Source organism: Arachis duranensis, chromosome 4, assembly GCF_000817695.3.
Source record: "Arachis duranensis cultivar V14167 chromosome 4, aradu.V14167.gnm2.J7QH, whole genome shotgun sequence".
Taxonomy (NCBI): domain Eukaryota; kingdom Viridiplantae; phylum Streptophyta; class Magnoliopsida; order Fabales; family Fabaceae; genus Arachis; species Arachis duranensis.
In genome coordinates this window covers 121,062,573-121,079,131 of record NC_029775.3, presented here as the reverse complement: position 1 = coordinate 121,079,131, position 16,559 = coordinate 121,062,573, and the positions used below count along the sequence as shown (strand labels likewise).

At 32.4% G+C, this 16,559-nt stretch overlaps 1 protein-coding gene and 1 non-coding gene across 2 annotated transcripts in view; both read right to left on the bottom strand.

The window, feature by feature from the left end:
* Positions 1-3,441: 3,441 nt before the first annotated feature.
* TRNAV-CAC (transfer RNA valine (anticodon CAC)) lies at positions 3,442-3,515 on the bottom strand. The gene has a single exon. It is a non-coding gene; the product is annotated as a tRNA-Val (tRNA).
* A 5,743-nt stretch (positions 3,516-9,258) lies between these two features.
* Positions 9,259-16,559, bottom strand: part of LOC107486920 (uncharacterized) — an 8,507-nt gene continuing 1,206 nt past the window's right edge. The window contains exons 2-20 of the mRNA XM_016107492.3: positions 16,138-16,287; positions 15,794-15,975; positions 15,283-15,390; positions 14,810-14,980; positions 14,160-14,723; positions 13,793-13,867; positions 13,589-13,717; positions 13,436-13,510; positions 13,139-13,348; positions 12,777-12,929; positions 12,463-12,677; positions 12,069-12,186; positions 11,844-11,976; positions 11,572-11,773; positions 11,336-11,441; positions 11,114-11,254; positions 10,893-11,016; positions 10,622-10,738; positions 9,259-10,029 (exon numbers count right to left, since the gene is read on the bottom strand). Coding sequence (XP_015962978.1) covers positions 9,644-10,029; positions 10,622-10,738; positions 10,893-11,016; positions 11,114-11,254; positions 11,336-11,441; positions 11,572-11,773; positions 11,844-11,976; positions 12,069-12,186; positions 12,463-12,677; positions 12,777-12,929; positions 13,139-13,348; positions 13,436-13,510; positions 13,589-13,717; positions 13,793-13,867; positions 14,160-14,723; positions 14,810-14,980; positions 15,283-15,390; positions 15,794-15,975; positions 16,138-16,287 — 3,359 coding nt within the window. The 3' untranslated portion in view covers positions 9,259-9,643. The remainder of the gene's footprint in view (positions 10,030-10,621; positions 10,739-10,892; positions 11,017-11,113; positions 11,255-11,335; positions 11,442-11,571; positions 11,774-11,843; positions 11,977-12,068; positions 12,187-12,462; positions 12,678-12,776; positions 12,930-13,138; positions 13,349-13,435; positions 13,511-13,588; positions 13,718-13,792; positions 13,868-14,159; positions 14,724-14,809; positions 14,981-15,282; positions 15,391-15,793; positions 15,976-16,137; positions 16,288-16,559) is intronic.

The following is a 16,559-nucleotide window of genomic DNA, read 5'->3' as shown; positions in this document are numbered from 1 at the left end:
AAATTTTTATCTAACGATTTTTAGCTATTAACTTATGTGAAGTCAACTGCACCTGAGTTTTCACTATTTGATATAGATAATTGATTTTATGACTAATTTTTTCTGTCTAAATAACATATAATTAAAAAAAAAAATTTACTATTGGATATCATTGGAATTCAAATGGATGAAATGATCAAATTCATGTATTATTGTATCTTTGAGAAATCGATAAATTTGAGACGTCTAATATTGACAAATTAATTTATGATCCTTTGAGATATTTTTCACTAAATCACTATTAACCCCTCAATGTAATAGGTGCATAATTAATTTATATATGTGTGTGTGACGAATAATCAAATTACTACTCAATTTACAATAATTTATATATTTCAATGCCGAGATTATAATTATTCCTCTCGTTTAGCTAAAAGGTATTCATAAATATGCATGAATCTTAATTAGCTCTTTTGTTTTACTAATAAATTAATGATATAAACTACAAACTATTTGATAATTCTTAAATAAAAATCATATCATATTATTAAATATGGTAAAATATTAAAATAGGCCGAATCCGTGGAACCAATCCGTTGAACTCAAAAGAAAAAAAAGGTTGAATTACATTTTAAAATCTACGGCAAAATAGGGTGGACTACCTGCTTTGCCACCCCTACATATCATCCTATATTAATGGCCATGCTTCATATATTTTAACATCCACATGGAAAACCACACATGGGTATAGGCCAATATGCCATGCATGGCAGTTGTTAGAGAAATAGAAATAGAATAATAAAAGACGTAAAAAAAAGATTAGGATTGGGGTAATCATCACATTATTGAGAAAAATAAGGTTTTGTTTGGTGAAGCTCTTATCTAGTACTGCCGTTTTCTAAATTTAATGCCGTTTGTTAATTTTCAAGATCAAGCCTTTTAAATAATGTTACCTATAACAGCTGACCATATATATTGACCATTATTCCACAATTATTAATAATCAATAATAGACAATGATACATAAAAACAAACATGGATAGCATGTATCTATCTGTTTCTAAATTAAAAATTGAATTCGAAATTGTAGGATATATATACCTCCTCTTCTTTTGTCACTGCCTACGCAATACCTTTATCCAATTCAGTAGTGATAAATTTCACCAAACAATTCATGACTTTGAAGATTATTCATTAAAACTGAATGATAATAAACGTATATGATTTGCTGAAACTTTACTTATTGAATAAAATTTTTTAAATTGGTTCTTAACAAATCTTTTTTTTTTTCAAAAACAATTAATAAATTGGTCCCTAGCATTTTAGATTACTATTACTATTTGCGTATGATGGAACAATAACTAAGGTATTACTATTACTTATATTAGCTTTCTCTGGAAAATAAATGCAGATCCAAAATATTAAGGGAAAAATTTGATTGTTATATATTGCAACGGAAAGTAACTCATGATGGAATAGGGAAACCTTTTGTAATATAAAAACCAATAATCAAGACCCGTGATTCCAGTTACATAAAGTAATTGCTATATAAATTTTCGAACAATTCTAAATCTTAAATTCTAAAATTTGAATTCTAAGTTGTAATTGATCCGTACCAAATAATTTAGCCCGATATTATACTTAAGATTGGTTATATCAAACAAAAAAATTTTTTGCTATACTTCGGCTCAGATTCTAAAATTTTTAGGATCACAACAAATATACTCGTTCAAGCATAAATAAGATACTATGAATGACTAACACATACAATATTAATAGATATAAACACAGAGTAGAATTTAGCAAAGCATTTTTATTATTTTTTTTATCACGAATTAACTTAAGTATTGGAGTCTCTTTTACAGATTCTCCACATTAATTAGACGAAAAAGGAACTTGCGATGCAACATACAGGAGAAGGACGCCACCAAGCCTCTTTCGGTGGTCACCGACCAATACCTCGGATCCAGTTCTGGACCGGAACAGTAATAATACAACAACAACAACAACAAAGTCTTATCCCACTAAGTGGGGTCGGCTACATGAATCAAACGATGTCATTGTACTCTGTCATGTATCATGTCTGCAGAGAGACCGTTTACATGTAGATCTCGTTTAACCATCTCATGGATGGTCTTCTTAGGTCTTCCTCTGCCTTTCGCCTTTTGTCCATCTTCCATCTCATCTACCCTCCTGACTGGATGTTCTATCGGTCTTCTTCTCACATGTCCAAACCACCTGAGACGCGATTCAACCATCTTTTCCACAATGGGTGCTACTCCAACTCTCTCCCTTATATCTTCATTTTTTATTTTATCAAATCGCGTATGACCACTCATCCATCTCAACATCTTCATCTCTGCCACCACTACAAGAAAAATACTCATTCAACCATACTTTTTTTAAGCTACATTTGAAAAGCGTAGCCTATTCATACTTTTCTCCGTGTTGCCTTTTTATAAAAGAAAAGGATACACTCAGCTTATGTCCGTGCTCCCCTTTAGCCGCCCAACACTCCGTATCATACAGCATAGCTGGTCTTATAGCGGTGCGATAGAATTTACTTTTAAGTTTTAGAGGCATTTTTTTGTCGCATATAAAACCAGATGCACTCTGCCATTTTGACCAACCTGCTTGGATCCTATGATTTACATCCTGTTCAATCTCTCCATTATCCTGTATGATGCACCCAAGATACTTAAAACTTTTAACTTTTCGTAGGATGTTTTCTCCAATCTTCACCTCTATATTGAGGTTTTTCCTTCTCAAACTGAACTTACATTCCATATATTCCGTCTTGCTACGGCTTATGCGCAGACCATACACTTCTAAAGCTTCTCTCCATAACTCCAACTTCTTATTTAGGTCTTTCTTGACTCTCCCATAAGGACGATATCATCGGCAAAAAGCATGCACCATGGCACAGGCTCTTGGATGTGCTCTGTGAGTACTTCCAAGACTAATGTGAAAAGGTATGGACTTAAGGATGATTCCTAATGCAATCCTATACCAATAGAAAATTCTTCTGTCACACCACCTTGAGTTTTCACACTAGTTGTGGCCCATCATACATGTATAAAAAATAAATGTTATTCTAAAATATTTGTTAATATTAATGAAAAAAATATTGACAAATATTGACTCCTAAATTTATATATATATATTTAGATTGGACCAAATATTTTTCTTTTGGACGTGGCATTGGACCAAGTATCTGTCTGTAATCCTAAACAGCTAAACTTAAATATTTAATATAAGGGCCCAAAACGAAAGGGGGGAAAAATTAAGCTTTTTTGGTGACGGGAAACATTTCTCCACTCATCGAGGCCCACATAGTTGTTTGTGATAATGGACTCATCCCTGTAGCCCTTTTAAGATTCACACAAAAATCTTACTTGAAGCCCATCCCACCTACCCGGCCCAAAAAAACATAAACGGTGAAGGAAAGGAAGGAAAAAACCATGTCTGAGCCCGGGTTCGAACCGGGGACCTCTAGTGTGTGAGACTAGCGTGATAACCAACTACACCACCCAGACAATTATGCTTTCGTGATAATAGCAGAGAAATCAGGTATTTTATACTCAAAAGATTGGAAGTTTTTCTTTTTCCACTTCAACATGGAATCTCCTTTATTTTCTATTATTATTATTAGCCTTTAAATATATAGAACTTATTGTATTTTATGTTATGGTCGTATTGTATGCATGCATATATATAATTTATGAATTTAGATCCTCTAAAATTTGAATTTTACTTTAGAAAGTAAAGTGTGATCTCTCACCATTTATTTCATATGTGGGACAAAAAATAAATATGAAAGAAAAACTATTCAAATGTAAAAATATTACACTTTACTCTCTAAAGTGAAATTCAAATTTTAGAGGATCTAAATCCATGATTTATATATATGAACGACAAGTGGAAAATTAAAGTAGAAGTGGAGCATTGAAAACTACATGCATGATACATTAATAATGTTCTTCAGACTTGTTTAGCACTCAAACTTATTATTGGTTTTATTATTGTTCAAGTAGATAGCTAGCTAAGGAAACTTATGCTTATATTATTATAACATAGAATAATATGGTACGTACTTTTATGTTATGTTTTGCTCATTTACTTCTTGATGAAGACCATACACCAAACGCATCATAATTTCTTATATGCTACTTACAAACATGGTCTCCTATATATTCTTCTCTGATCTCACTTAGCTTAGCTTCTTTCGCTATATGGTTACTACCTAAACTGAAGGGTATGTATTTCATTTTCATAAGAAAATTCGGTGCTTACATTTCATAACTACCTTTATTTCTATCGTATATACTACATATAGATTAATTGATTGATCAGTACAAGCACTTAAATGTGTGTATTACCTTTTATTTTTTTTTTTTTTGCCTTGTAATAACTGCCATGCGTGCTCACCATGATGTGACCATACTCACTTCATTTAAAAATAAATACCGACAAATAATTAACTTGAACCCTCTTTCTAATTGCAGGGAAATAATATATATACTACTTTATTCATTTCTAAGTACTTGTATTTTTTTAATACATTGATATATTAACAAATTATTCATATTTGATACAAACTAGTTAGCTAGCTTATTAATGTAGAACTTTATTTAAATGAACAATTAATACTATATATTAATTCTAATATATTAAGAGGTGCATAAATAGTTGCATTTTAAATTAAAATATATGAATATTACTAATTTTCGATTGTCAAATGACATATACTTGAAGAATAATAAGGGATGCATGTAAGCCTCGTCATCAATATATTTTTTTTTTTATTAAAGATAAGAAAACTCAAATTCGTGATCTCTTAGATGAGTATGAAAAGACTATGTCATTTGAAATATAATTCATTGGCAAGTTAATAATAGTGAAAAATTAAATAAAAAGTTTTTTATAGTCAATTTATAATATTAAATTGATTAGGATTTAGATTACATAATTCATAGTATATATAAACATGTAAGAATTTATGTCATTGTTTTTTTTTTTTTACTAGTAGTAGCTAGTGACCACTTTATTGAAGTGATGAATAGAGATATGATACTACTAATAAATGCCGAAACAAATCTCTTGTTTTTTTTTTCCTTCTTGGTATTGAGTTATAATGAACTCTCCTTCATGTATCTCATTCTCAATTAATTTAAAATCAATACATAAAAACACTAATTCTTTGAATATCAATTGAAAAGAATAATTAAACTTATTAGCAATTCAATCATCATACCTGTAATAGCTTTATATTGTTAACGATGTAGTTTATACTGATAAACCTTAATTCATGAGTTATTAAATTACTCAACATACATAGTTCATTTCATATATATATATATATTTGTACAACAAATACCACTCTGATCTAGACTCTAGAGATTAAGGAATTATTCCATTAATTTATATAAGTTTTTGTTACACATAGCAAAATAGACGCTAATTATACATCGTTGTTACACAAGCAACGATATACAATAAATACTTTAAAACTAAATAATACCCTTATTAGAATATCATCCAGCCCATTATTTAGAAATTCAACACTAAGGAAAAAAAAAACAAAGGACACAACAAGAGACCTTGTTAAAATTTAATCGAGAGAACATAATAAACAAGCATGTATGATTATCGATTATTAGATGATTTTCATCTAATAACGAACCATCATGCATGCTTATTTAAAATTTTCGTCGAAAAAATTCTAACAATAGTTTTTATTTTTATGTGTAGAAAAAGGAACTTGATTAATTAACATGAAGGTAAAGGAACCCCACAAGAACTAGCAACCTTTCTAGCACCAGGAGAGTTAACATAACCCCTCAAGGCTGGGTTTTTGATGTAACTACATAAGCATGGCTTCTGGGCCCTCAGCTTCTGGCAGCATACACTTGATGGTGGTGAGCCGCTGGTGATGGCCCCAAGACATGGGCTCAACTCTGTTGGGGCGCAAGTCACAGCCTCAGCCATTGGAGCCACCTCCACAAGAACCATTAGTGCCACCACCAACACTGCACATACCTTCTTCATCATCATGATGTAGATAACTAGATATGATGTTGTGAAAAATTTGTTAATTATTAGTGCAAACACTAGTAGTGTGGACTATTGGGATGCATTGAAAGTGTGGTTGTGAGGGTGTTTATATACAATTTTGGAGAGCAATTTAAAAGAAATGTATTTACTAGAAGTAGTTCTCAATCTCTTAAAATATATTTAATTTTAAAAGCGATTCCTATTCATGATAATATAAAAAAAAAAAGTAGAAATTCAGGTGCAGTTAACTTCACGTGTAAAATTGATAATTGAGAACTGTTAGATAAAAATTTAATCAAAATATTTAACGACTCTCAACTATCAACTTCATGTGAAGTTGATTGCACTTAAGTTTTCACCTAAAAAAAGTATACATATATATATTGTCATGAAAAATATTAGGTGATCAATATTTTTTTATTTTTTTTATTTTGTATATAAATTAATATTAATCAACTTTTTTTAATCCATATCATCAAAAGTAATTTATTTTTATTAATATTATAAGCAGAACTTAAATTCTTATTAATATATTTAAAATATTTTAAATATTCTCCATAAACTATAATTTGTTTTTAAATGAATGTTATATTGGTATTATACAAATACGGATTAGAAGAGTATAATACTAACCTATGAATCAAAGTATTTCGGTGGGACAAAATAAGAACACGATTTTAATTAACCTTTTCTCATAAAAATTATTTTTTTTGTTAAAATATTCAAATTCATTAAAACCTATTACAATATTAAAATATTCTCATATATGCACAGATCACACAATAAAAATCATATATATTTATTACTCTTTCATATTTAAAATTTAGAAATTATTTCTAACAAAACGTCTTTATATATAAATGATATTATAAATTTTTAGATAATTTAATTAAATATATTAAAACAAACATATTAAATTGTTTAACTATTCATAATATTATGAATTTATGATGAAGAAGCCACCTTAAATTTTTTAGCCTCCGTAAACACCTTTTCTATGATTTGTCTTGTGTTTGGTTTGAATCATAAATAATTAAACTGTTGCCTTATGTGGGAAGGAATTAAAGGGTGAAGGTCCCAGCGACAAAAGGGTCGTTGGGATGCAATTATTTTTGCATTAACATCGTCAATGCTCTCTGCTTATCGTGGCAAATAACAATTGCACCGTCAATCCCGTCAACTCCCACATGCCATGCATTGATTCTTAATTAGGATTATATGATCATAAAATTGATATTGCTTATTACAATAATAATAATAAGAAAATGGAAATAAAGTGTGTGCATCCTAATTATACTAAACAAATGAAAATATTAATATTTTTTTAGAATCTAGGATAATGATTAAGGAACAAATAGTTAAACAACTAATTATATTCATCATATCTTGTGCCCACATTTCACTAATTGTGATGATCTGATCATCTATTATATGCTTTTGAAAAATAAGATGTCACTATAAAAAGGCTCTCATCTGTTAAATCCAAATTCATTGATTTATTTGTATTATTTGTCGGTAAATCCATTTTAATTAATTTATTGATTTTAATTTGATTTATGTGAATAATTGAACATTCTTTTTATTTTTTTAAGTTAACATCGTTATTTAATAGGGTGTTGTGACTTGTGATGTGAACAAATTATTTTCATTAAAACCTTAATTACTTATTAAGTTACAAGGAAATAATTCACTTTTTTTTCGCTTTTTATAGAAAATGTGGAGAGGTACTTTTTATGTGTGCGTAGTAGAAAACTAGAAATCCCCAAAAGAAGTTGTTGCATGTTAGGTATTGCATGTATAGTAATAATCCCAGCAACATCGTCACATGTTAGGTATTGCTATTGCTATTGCATGTTTGGTCGGTACCGTAAATGTTAAATTTCGTCATGTTCACGTGAAGTTGATAGTTAAGAATCGTTAGATAATTGAGAGGTTTGATTAAATTATTATTTAATAATTTTTAATTATCAACTTCACATGAAGACAAATATACGTAAATTTTCATCTTATTCTATATTATTGTGTAGCCACTGTGATAAATAACGAGAAAAATGATAAATTGACCTTTCTTTCCACACACCATATATAGAGACTTAAAATAGGATTCAAGCAAAGTGTCTTGGAAACTTGTACCAGTTTAGATAAATTTTATTGTTCATTAGCATTATTCTTAATGAATATTGAAAAAAAAATGCGTCATTATTTTCGAGTTGCTGATGGAGCATGCAAGCAGGCAAACACGTACATAAACACACTTCAAATTCTATATATTTTGGAATCAAATCGAAATTGATAAGGCATCAATGAAGACATAAAACATTAGTACTCAGCAAGGATCCGTGAATCAAGGAGATCAGCAATATACTGGGAGAGTAGTGTTAACTACATACACTTCATTTGCATCTTAGTTGCTTGCGGACCACGTGATATCAAGCATCAACGTATTGTATATGAGAGATAATACTCAATGAAATAATAATAATAGGAACATTATAATAATACCTACATACATACATACGTACATTGTTTTCTGCACATTTTCAATTTCCCATATCTATCTGCCCATACATACATTGTTTTCGGCACATTCTCAATTTCCTATATCTATCTGCCCATCTATCTGTGTACCTTTTTCTTGTGATTCGAGTCTTGTGATGATAATAATAACAATAATAATAATAATAATAACCTTAGAGAGTTGCTTGTATTATGAAATCCAGCTTGGTGAATTAGGTTAATTGAAATCTAATACTAAATTTTAGAAAAGATTAAGTCGAGTGGTAGATAGAGTGGTTAATTTGTAAGGTGAAATGAGAAAATTTAATTAACCTCTAAATTTCATATGTATGATCATGATGAAAAACAAATGTTCTTTAAATAAACTTAATCCATCTAAGATTGTATTGTTACAATACACCGTCTCCTCTAAGAAAAGATACGATATATAAATCATCCAATGCCATATAATTACTTATCCCAAACTATTAGATAAAACTACATGAATTTTTTAGTTTGAACCTTATGTTGAGTTTTGTTTTTTTTTGGAATAATAAATTCTGATATAATTTCTTTTTTCTAATTTATATATTAGATTCTAATCATATATTATTTTTTCGTGTTACAGTAATTTGTTAGCTATAATTTACTAATTATTCTATTTTAATTACAAGTATAACATAATATTTTCATTTAAAAAAAGTGATGGATCTTTCTAGAAATATAATATGATGAATGGGCGTTAATTTTATTATATGACAGTCCATGATAACAAATAACAATGATGCACAAGGTAGAGAACAAACCATAATTCAATGAACAAATATACAAATTCAGCCGCGTCCTGGATTCAAATCTCTGCTCTCCACATGAAGCCTAGAGTCCAAAAACATATATATAAACACATCAAAACTGCGATAAAATAACTCTTAACTATATTTTCTTCTCCTAGCTCGTAAAAATCACTGTAAAGGGATTAAAGAACTGTCTAATTTGTATGAGAAACTTTAGAACCCAACAAGTGGGCTTGTCTTGGTGGTTGTATACTTAGTAAATTAAACAACAGCAACCTTCACCTGATGTATGAGAATCACGATGAAGAAGTACATGCATCTTATTGTTTTTGACCATCCTCTTGGGCTTTTCCCTTGCCACGAAGCATGTCACCGAAGTTTCCGAGCATGATGCGCCTGAATCTAGTGTCCTCTGCTGGTGAAGGTGCACCAGTATTTGGCGACGAAGCAGCCTCTGGTGACGGGTCAGTAGTGGTATCTTTCTTTCCAAGCAACCCACCCTCACCGAAGATGTTGCTGACTGATGTCGGAAGTGCAAGATGAGCGCCGGCCATCACCTTACTGATAGAATCAAAGGTTCCCCCTGATCTTTCCTTCATAATAATTTCAAGAGCTTCTTTGTGGGCTGGATCTAGTGCATCCACGTCCTTCAAGAGGTTCTGTATAGCAGGCAAAAGGTAGTCCCGGACGCTATTTGCAGGGAAATCTAAAGAAATAAATATTCAAAATCATCAAAATAAAGTCAGAGATCAGAACTTGTAAACTAGAAAATTTTCACAATAAGATTGTTGCAGTTCTAGATTGCAAAATACTGGTAGTGTGAAAAGATTCTCTTTTCTTTTTTTTTATTATTAAATTAGGACAATTTTGGTGAGGATATGTAAAGAATGAGAGACTAGATACACATCATGATTCTTTTTTTTTTTTTGGGATATATTGTCTATTTTCTACAATTAACCAAACAAATGTCTTACTATCAACAGTTGAATAGCACACTTCTTCATAATCTAGCCACTGTTCAACAAGAGTCAAGGATTCTTTTGCTAAAAAACCATGGTCATTCCAAGCACACCTCATTCTGCCTACCTAACTTATGCAAATGTAAAAATGGTAATGCAACAGATTAAACACCCCAAAGCCTATTACAGATTAGAGAACAAGAACAAGGTTGTATCTGTTAGCTTGTCGCTACGTGCAACTTGAATACTGGACTGTTAAGATTTCATTAAAACAGCATAAATAGATTGAGAAGTGTTTGGAGATGCAAGCTTGATATATAATTAACTTAATGAGCTAACCTGTAGCATCCAAAGCACGGATTGCCTCACAAAATGCATTCACTCTCTCTCGTCTACGCATCAAATCACTTGTTGCATTTGGTGTACTTGTAAGTTGGAAAATCTTGGACAAAAGATGTATGTTGAGTTAAAGGAAAACCACTGAACAGTCTAAGAGATCTTGAAAGCCAACAAAAAAAATCCATATGGCTACGGAAATGACACAAAAATGTCAGGACATTAAGCGAGATTTTGAACATATTTGTTTTCCAAAAATCAAGGTTAAGGATATAATCTCTAAGTCTTTCTGTTGTATGTGGCACTGCCACCACCAATGCACGAATAACAGCAATAGTAGCTTCATGGGAGCCATCCTCAAGAAAAGCATCCATTTGAACCCGTATTTTGTCAACAATCTGAAAGATACCTCATGTGATCATGAATTCGGAATGTGGAAATGGATTGACATCACTATCTTAATAGAAACCAAGGAGAAACAAAAATAACATATACCGTATCATTTTTGAAGTGTTGAGCCACAGCACCAAATGCATCTATACTTGCATACTTCACATTCAGGTTTTGATCAGATCCAAGAGTAATTAGGGCAGGCAAAACATGAGTTGAAGCAACCTTTGCATCAATATACGGGACCTATTAATGAAAATATTGATGTTATTTTTCCACAATTATATGAAAGGTAAACCAGAAACCAAGGAAAAAAAAGCAGCTTACAATAGCTTTAAGCAGTTTGGCGGCATTTATTTTCAAGTTTAAATTATTGCTAACAACCATTTCCCACAGTATAGTAAATATCAAACCATGGTTTTCTTCGTATATGCTGCATTATAAAGAAGCTCCATAATTATCACACAAAAAAAATTAATAATAATAAAGAAAGAAAGCTCCATAAGAACATTGGGTGAAAAAATGCAATTATATTTGAATAATGTATGTGGTGGTATTCAAACCAGATGAATCGGATAGCATTGATAATCTCAAGAGTGTGCTTTGTTGGTGGATTCTCCATGTGGTTTTCTTCTAGTAGCAGCTTCCTCAAATATTCTGCTAACAGTTCTTGTTTTCCAGGAGCACCCATAACACCAGCCAACAAAAGTGGTAAGACACACATCGTAGAGAGCCTATCAACAATAGCGGATCTTGGTCTCAAACCTGCAAGTGAATAGTCAAATACAAAACAATTATGTGAACTTTTAGAGAGAGGGGATTCAAGAACCATTACCTTTAATTCTTGAACGGATGGAACTAGGAAAATATGTCAAATCAGCATTATCCCCAACTGCTGTTAAAAATACAGGTAGCATTATGCATGTCATGTACGAATCCCCAAACCTTTCAGAAACGGATAAAAGAAACTGCATTTACACAATACTGATTAGCAGAAACTCGAACATCAATTTGAGCAAGAGCCACTTAAAACAATTGAAAAAAAGAGAAGGAAAGTAACCTTTGAAATTCGGCTCCGAAGATTATCTTCTTTCTGTGGTAACATGCAAGCCAGCTCTATCAAATTAGGAAAGCATTCAACATGCATCCATTCAAATGCATCCCATTCAACTTGCCCCCTAGCAAAAGCAAACCATTATAGGTATGAGCAACTTTGACAAAGTGATTTGGACAAATTAGTCATTCTTGTCTATGGCTGTGAATAATGCATATAGATTACAATCTGAATTGAGCATACTATTCTAGTGATTGTGAAAACATGACGTGCCACCTTTTTCCTTTCCTCCATCCCTTTTCGAGGAGGATGGGACATCAACACCCAAATTCAACGGCATTGTCTCTTTCAAATGTCCTAATCGTATTATGCCAAAGTAAACTCCTCTTGCTAAGCTTACCTAGCATACATTTCGAGCAATGAGGTAGATAACATAGCTTGTGTAGTTTCAGTGGTGTGCGAAAAGGGGCATGTTTCTATCACTTTCTGGTCTACCCAAGGAAGCAATTCCACCAGCATTCTTAAAAGAATATCTATATTCCAGCGCTCTCTTTCACCCAAGACACGGAGATGTGATTCCGCAGACCCTTCAACCCCAGAAAGAGGAGGACAACGCTGCAGAAGTGGGAAGAAACTTCACTCAGAAAAATAATTTGAAACAAGAAAGAATTTCTCAGTAACAAGGGAGAACTTACAACTCAGAGAAACAAATACCTGAGCTGAGCTTAAAATGTGAGAAAGTAAAACTTTTAAAACATGATCTAATTTGTTTCCCCACTTTATAACTACAGGAATCAATTCCTTGAGAGAAGTTTCCACCACCACTCCTGATGGGTCACATACCAATTGAAACATCAACTCCTCCACCTATCAACAAAGAAAACAACAGAGAACTGTATCAATTGTTCAGCCTTAACTATTATTTCCTCAATTTTTTTTTTCATATTATGGCAAGTGGAGAAGGCTCCATTTCCTAGACCATGCCTTGTCAACTTGTTCTAGAGCTTACATTGTAGCCAAGTCTCAAGTCAGTAATCTTCTCCATGATTGCCTCAAGCAAATTTAGTGAGGCTGACCTTGAAATATTTATCCATGTCTGGGAAAAGTGGAAGCAGCATAGCCAGATTACGAGCCGCAGCCTCTCGAACAACAACAGCAGAATCTTCTATTAATTGCTGTACAATAGATAAAATAAGAGAATCCCGAATCTCAGGCCGTACAAATTCTGCAAGCTCTCCACATGATTGAGCAACAAGCAGTCGACGCTCCTCGTACATGTGACTGATCTAAAACCATGACACCAAAAAACTGAAAACCTGGTTCCAAAATCAGAATGGAAAATAAATAGGTTGAAAATTGAAGCAAGAATATACTTGTTCCCAACACTGTGGAAGCAATTCTGTTTCTGTTCTCATCTCTCCCACATTTTTCGCAAGGCTAACACATGCCTGAAACGAAGACAAAGAAACTCAATGATGTGTTCGAAACCATCCATTAGAGAAAGTTAAGATGACAACCCAACATACATCCATTATTATTCGTCTCTGTTGTTCATCTGGACGCTTGATTAAATTAAATAATGTGTGTGTCAAAGAATCTCGAGTGCTGCTATCTGGGTGGCGCTCAATTGTACACATAATTAGAGGAAGGAGCTCCTGCAGCAAAACAAAATTAATGCAGCCTATGTAGTACAACATGTACAAGTACTGTTAAAAAAATAGAGAGCAAACCTCCCGATGATTGATCAAGACATAAGGAACAATTTTAGGCAAAGCATCTGCAAGTATCTGAATGGTTCCTAATCCCTGTCAATATATACATATGAACAAAAATATCACTACATTATGATGTGGCAAAGACAAATCTCTTCTTCAGAATATCATCAATTTAACTCTTATTTCTTCTCAAAGAGTAGGAGGGATTTTTATCTTAGTATTTTTCAAAGCACTATGCTACAGGCAATGAAAACCAGCATAAACAAAGTTAGTTCACATGTTCTTGACAATCCCTGACCAAAACTAAACTCAATATTCAGTTTCACCAAGTCACCAGATTCCAAAATGGCAAACAACTTAACAAAAAGTGGAATGGACTTACTGTCTTTTCAGATATTGCTTCATCATTGACACTATCTGATTTTACAGGTAAGCTGCTACCCGCTTCTTGTTGCCCATCATTTTGTTTGGAGAAATTATTGTTACTTTCAGAAGCACTATTTATATTTGCAGGATTAAGTAACCCAGGCGATGTATCTTCATGTTTATCAGCATACTCATTAATACTTTGAACTGGTAGTTGAGCAGCTTCATCTTGTACAGCACCCAAAGCCACATCAACAGTGTTAGAGATTGCACCTCGGTCTTCGTGAATCTCTATCGCTGTATCATCTGTTGGTGAAATTTCATTTCCAGAACCAACCAAATTGCTGGGTTCTGGGGCTCTTATATTTTTTTCCTTTAAATGTTCAACTTCCATCTTCAATTTCTTAATTTCTTCCTCATACCTCTCCAAATATTGAGATTGAATATTATTAACATCACCAACAACCATATTATTTCCAGAACCAGACCCTGCAATTTGCATTTTCAGTGAACTAATCTCAGCTCTGCAATCACTGAGATCCTTTCTCTGGTTCTCTAAGGATTGTTTTAAAACTTGCACCTGAAGTATAAAATCAGTATATCATAATTTTGAAATGAATGGTTTCAAACAGAGTAAAGCACCTTTTAAAAGTAAGAAGAAACTACCATATTCTCTTTGTCTTTAAGATCTTTCTGCATTGCCTCCAAGGATTTAGTTAATGTTCCTATTTGAGCATTTGCCTGGTCCTTGTTCTTCAACAAACTCTCCTTTTCTTGATTCAGCCCCTTATTTTGTTTAAGCAAAATTTCATTTTCTCTAAGTAAAGTAAATTTTTCCTGCATTGAATTCATGTGTCATTAAGCAGATTGAATGAATATGACATGATTAATGTTGGTAACTTATTTGCTTTATTTCCAATAGTATTTATGTGAGGAAATCTCATTTCTTCTTTTCTATTAAAGTCTCTTTACAATGCACAATAAAAGAGACACAAAACCCAAAAGGGGTAGGTTGCAAAAGTCAATTCTAGCAAAGGCATAAAATGTCAAAAATAAATAAACACAGTATGAAAACCACTCAGCAGTAGTTTAAGCACAATAAGCCACTTGTTTATAGTACAGTGAATAAAAGAACTCGCCTCAGCAGCCTCTGAAGTTGAGGAAAGATACTGATAATAATAATGACGCAAGGCATCTGGTACAGATGCAGGTGTGTTGTGCCAATTATCCAAGTTCTGATCCGTAACCTACACAAACCGTTATGGCAGATTAGACAACAATGCACTGCAATAAGAACCAAAAATAGCAAGAGGGACATATTGTGCAGAGTGAAGCCAATATAAAATGTAAAAGAATATAGTATCCCATATACAGTTCATACATACATATATAACCACAGCCACATACAGGGCAACTATTTAATTCCTGAATAGCTAACTACATCTAATAATCAACAAATGAAAATCCAAAACTTAAAAGAGTCATTCCTATTCTCAAACAACAAAGGAACATCATTTTCTTATAAGAACTACAAGATAGAGTACAATAAAAGAAGATGTATGGGAAGAAGGAGGATAAAAGGTTGCCACAGAAAAGAAGGGGAGTTTTTTTTTTTAGGGAGGGGGGAGGAACCAATACATCATTACCAACCTCTTCATAAAATGTCATTGCAGTTAGACGGTATCCAGCCATAAGCAAGTATTCCTTTACAGCACAATTAAGATCTTGACGTTCGATATCCTTTAACGGACCCAAATCAATGAAGGAAGTATTTTTCTTTTGTTCTTGAATTTGTTGCCCATCATTTAGTGAAACATCTCTTGACTGCGCAGCTGCATCCAAAATTGAAGTATGCAAAACATAGAATACAATGGAATCATATGCAAAAAGGAATATGCAACTGGAGAATATCACAAGTCTTAACAAGTTGCATCATATAACACTCAAATGGATATCACGAAAAATATAAAGGATAAAAAGGTTAAGAAAAATACCATTCAGTCCATTATGACTTTCTGCCTTTTTCTGCAATTCAGTTTTGAGCTTTGAGATGTCTTCTTGAGCCAAACGCAGCTCATAATCACTAATAGCTAACTTCTCCTCTGCTGCTTCTTTCTCTTCCAGCAAACTTTGAGGATCTGCCACTGCTTTGCAAAAATGAAAATGCAGAAGAGAAAGTGTTATCCAAAAATTACAAATACATGGAAAAAATGCCTTGTCTTCTCATCTTATTGTAATGAAATATAAATTTATTAAAACAACCAGTTAGTATAATCCAAGACGAAAGAAGAACAGGATTCACCCAGATGACTCTCCTTAGCAGTATGCAGTTACACACTATCATCACTTCATTATATATCCCATGTCATACACGTGTAATTCAGATGAAAGAATTGGCATTGATCTAGAGAGGGGA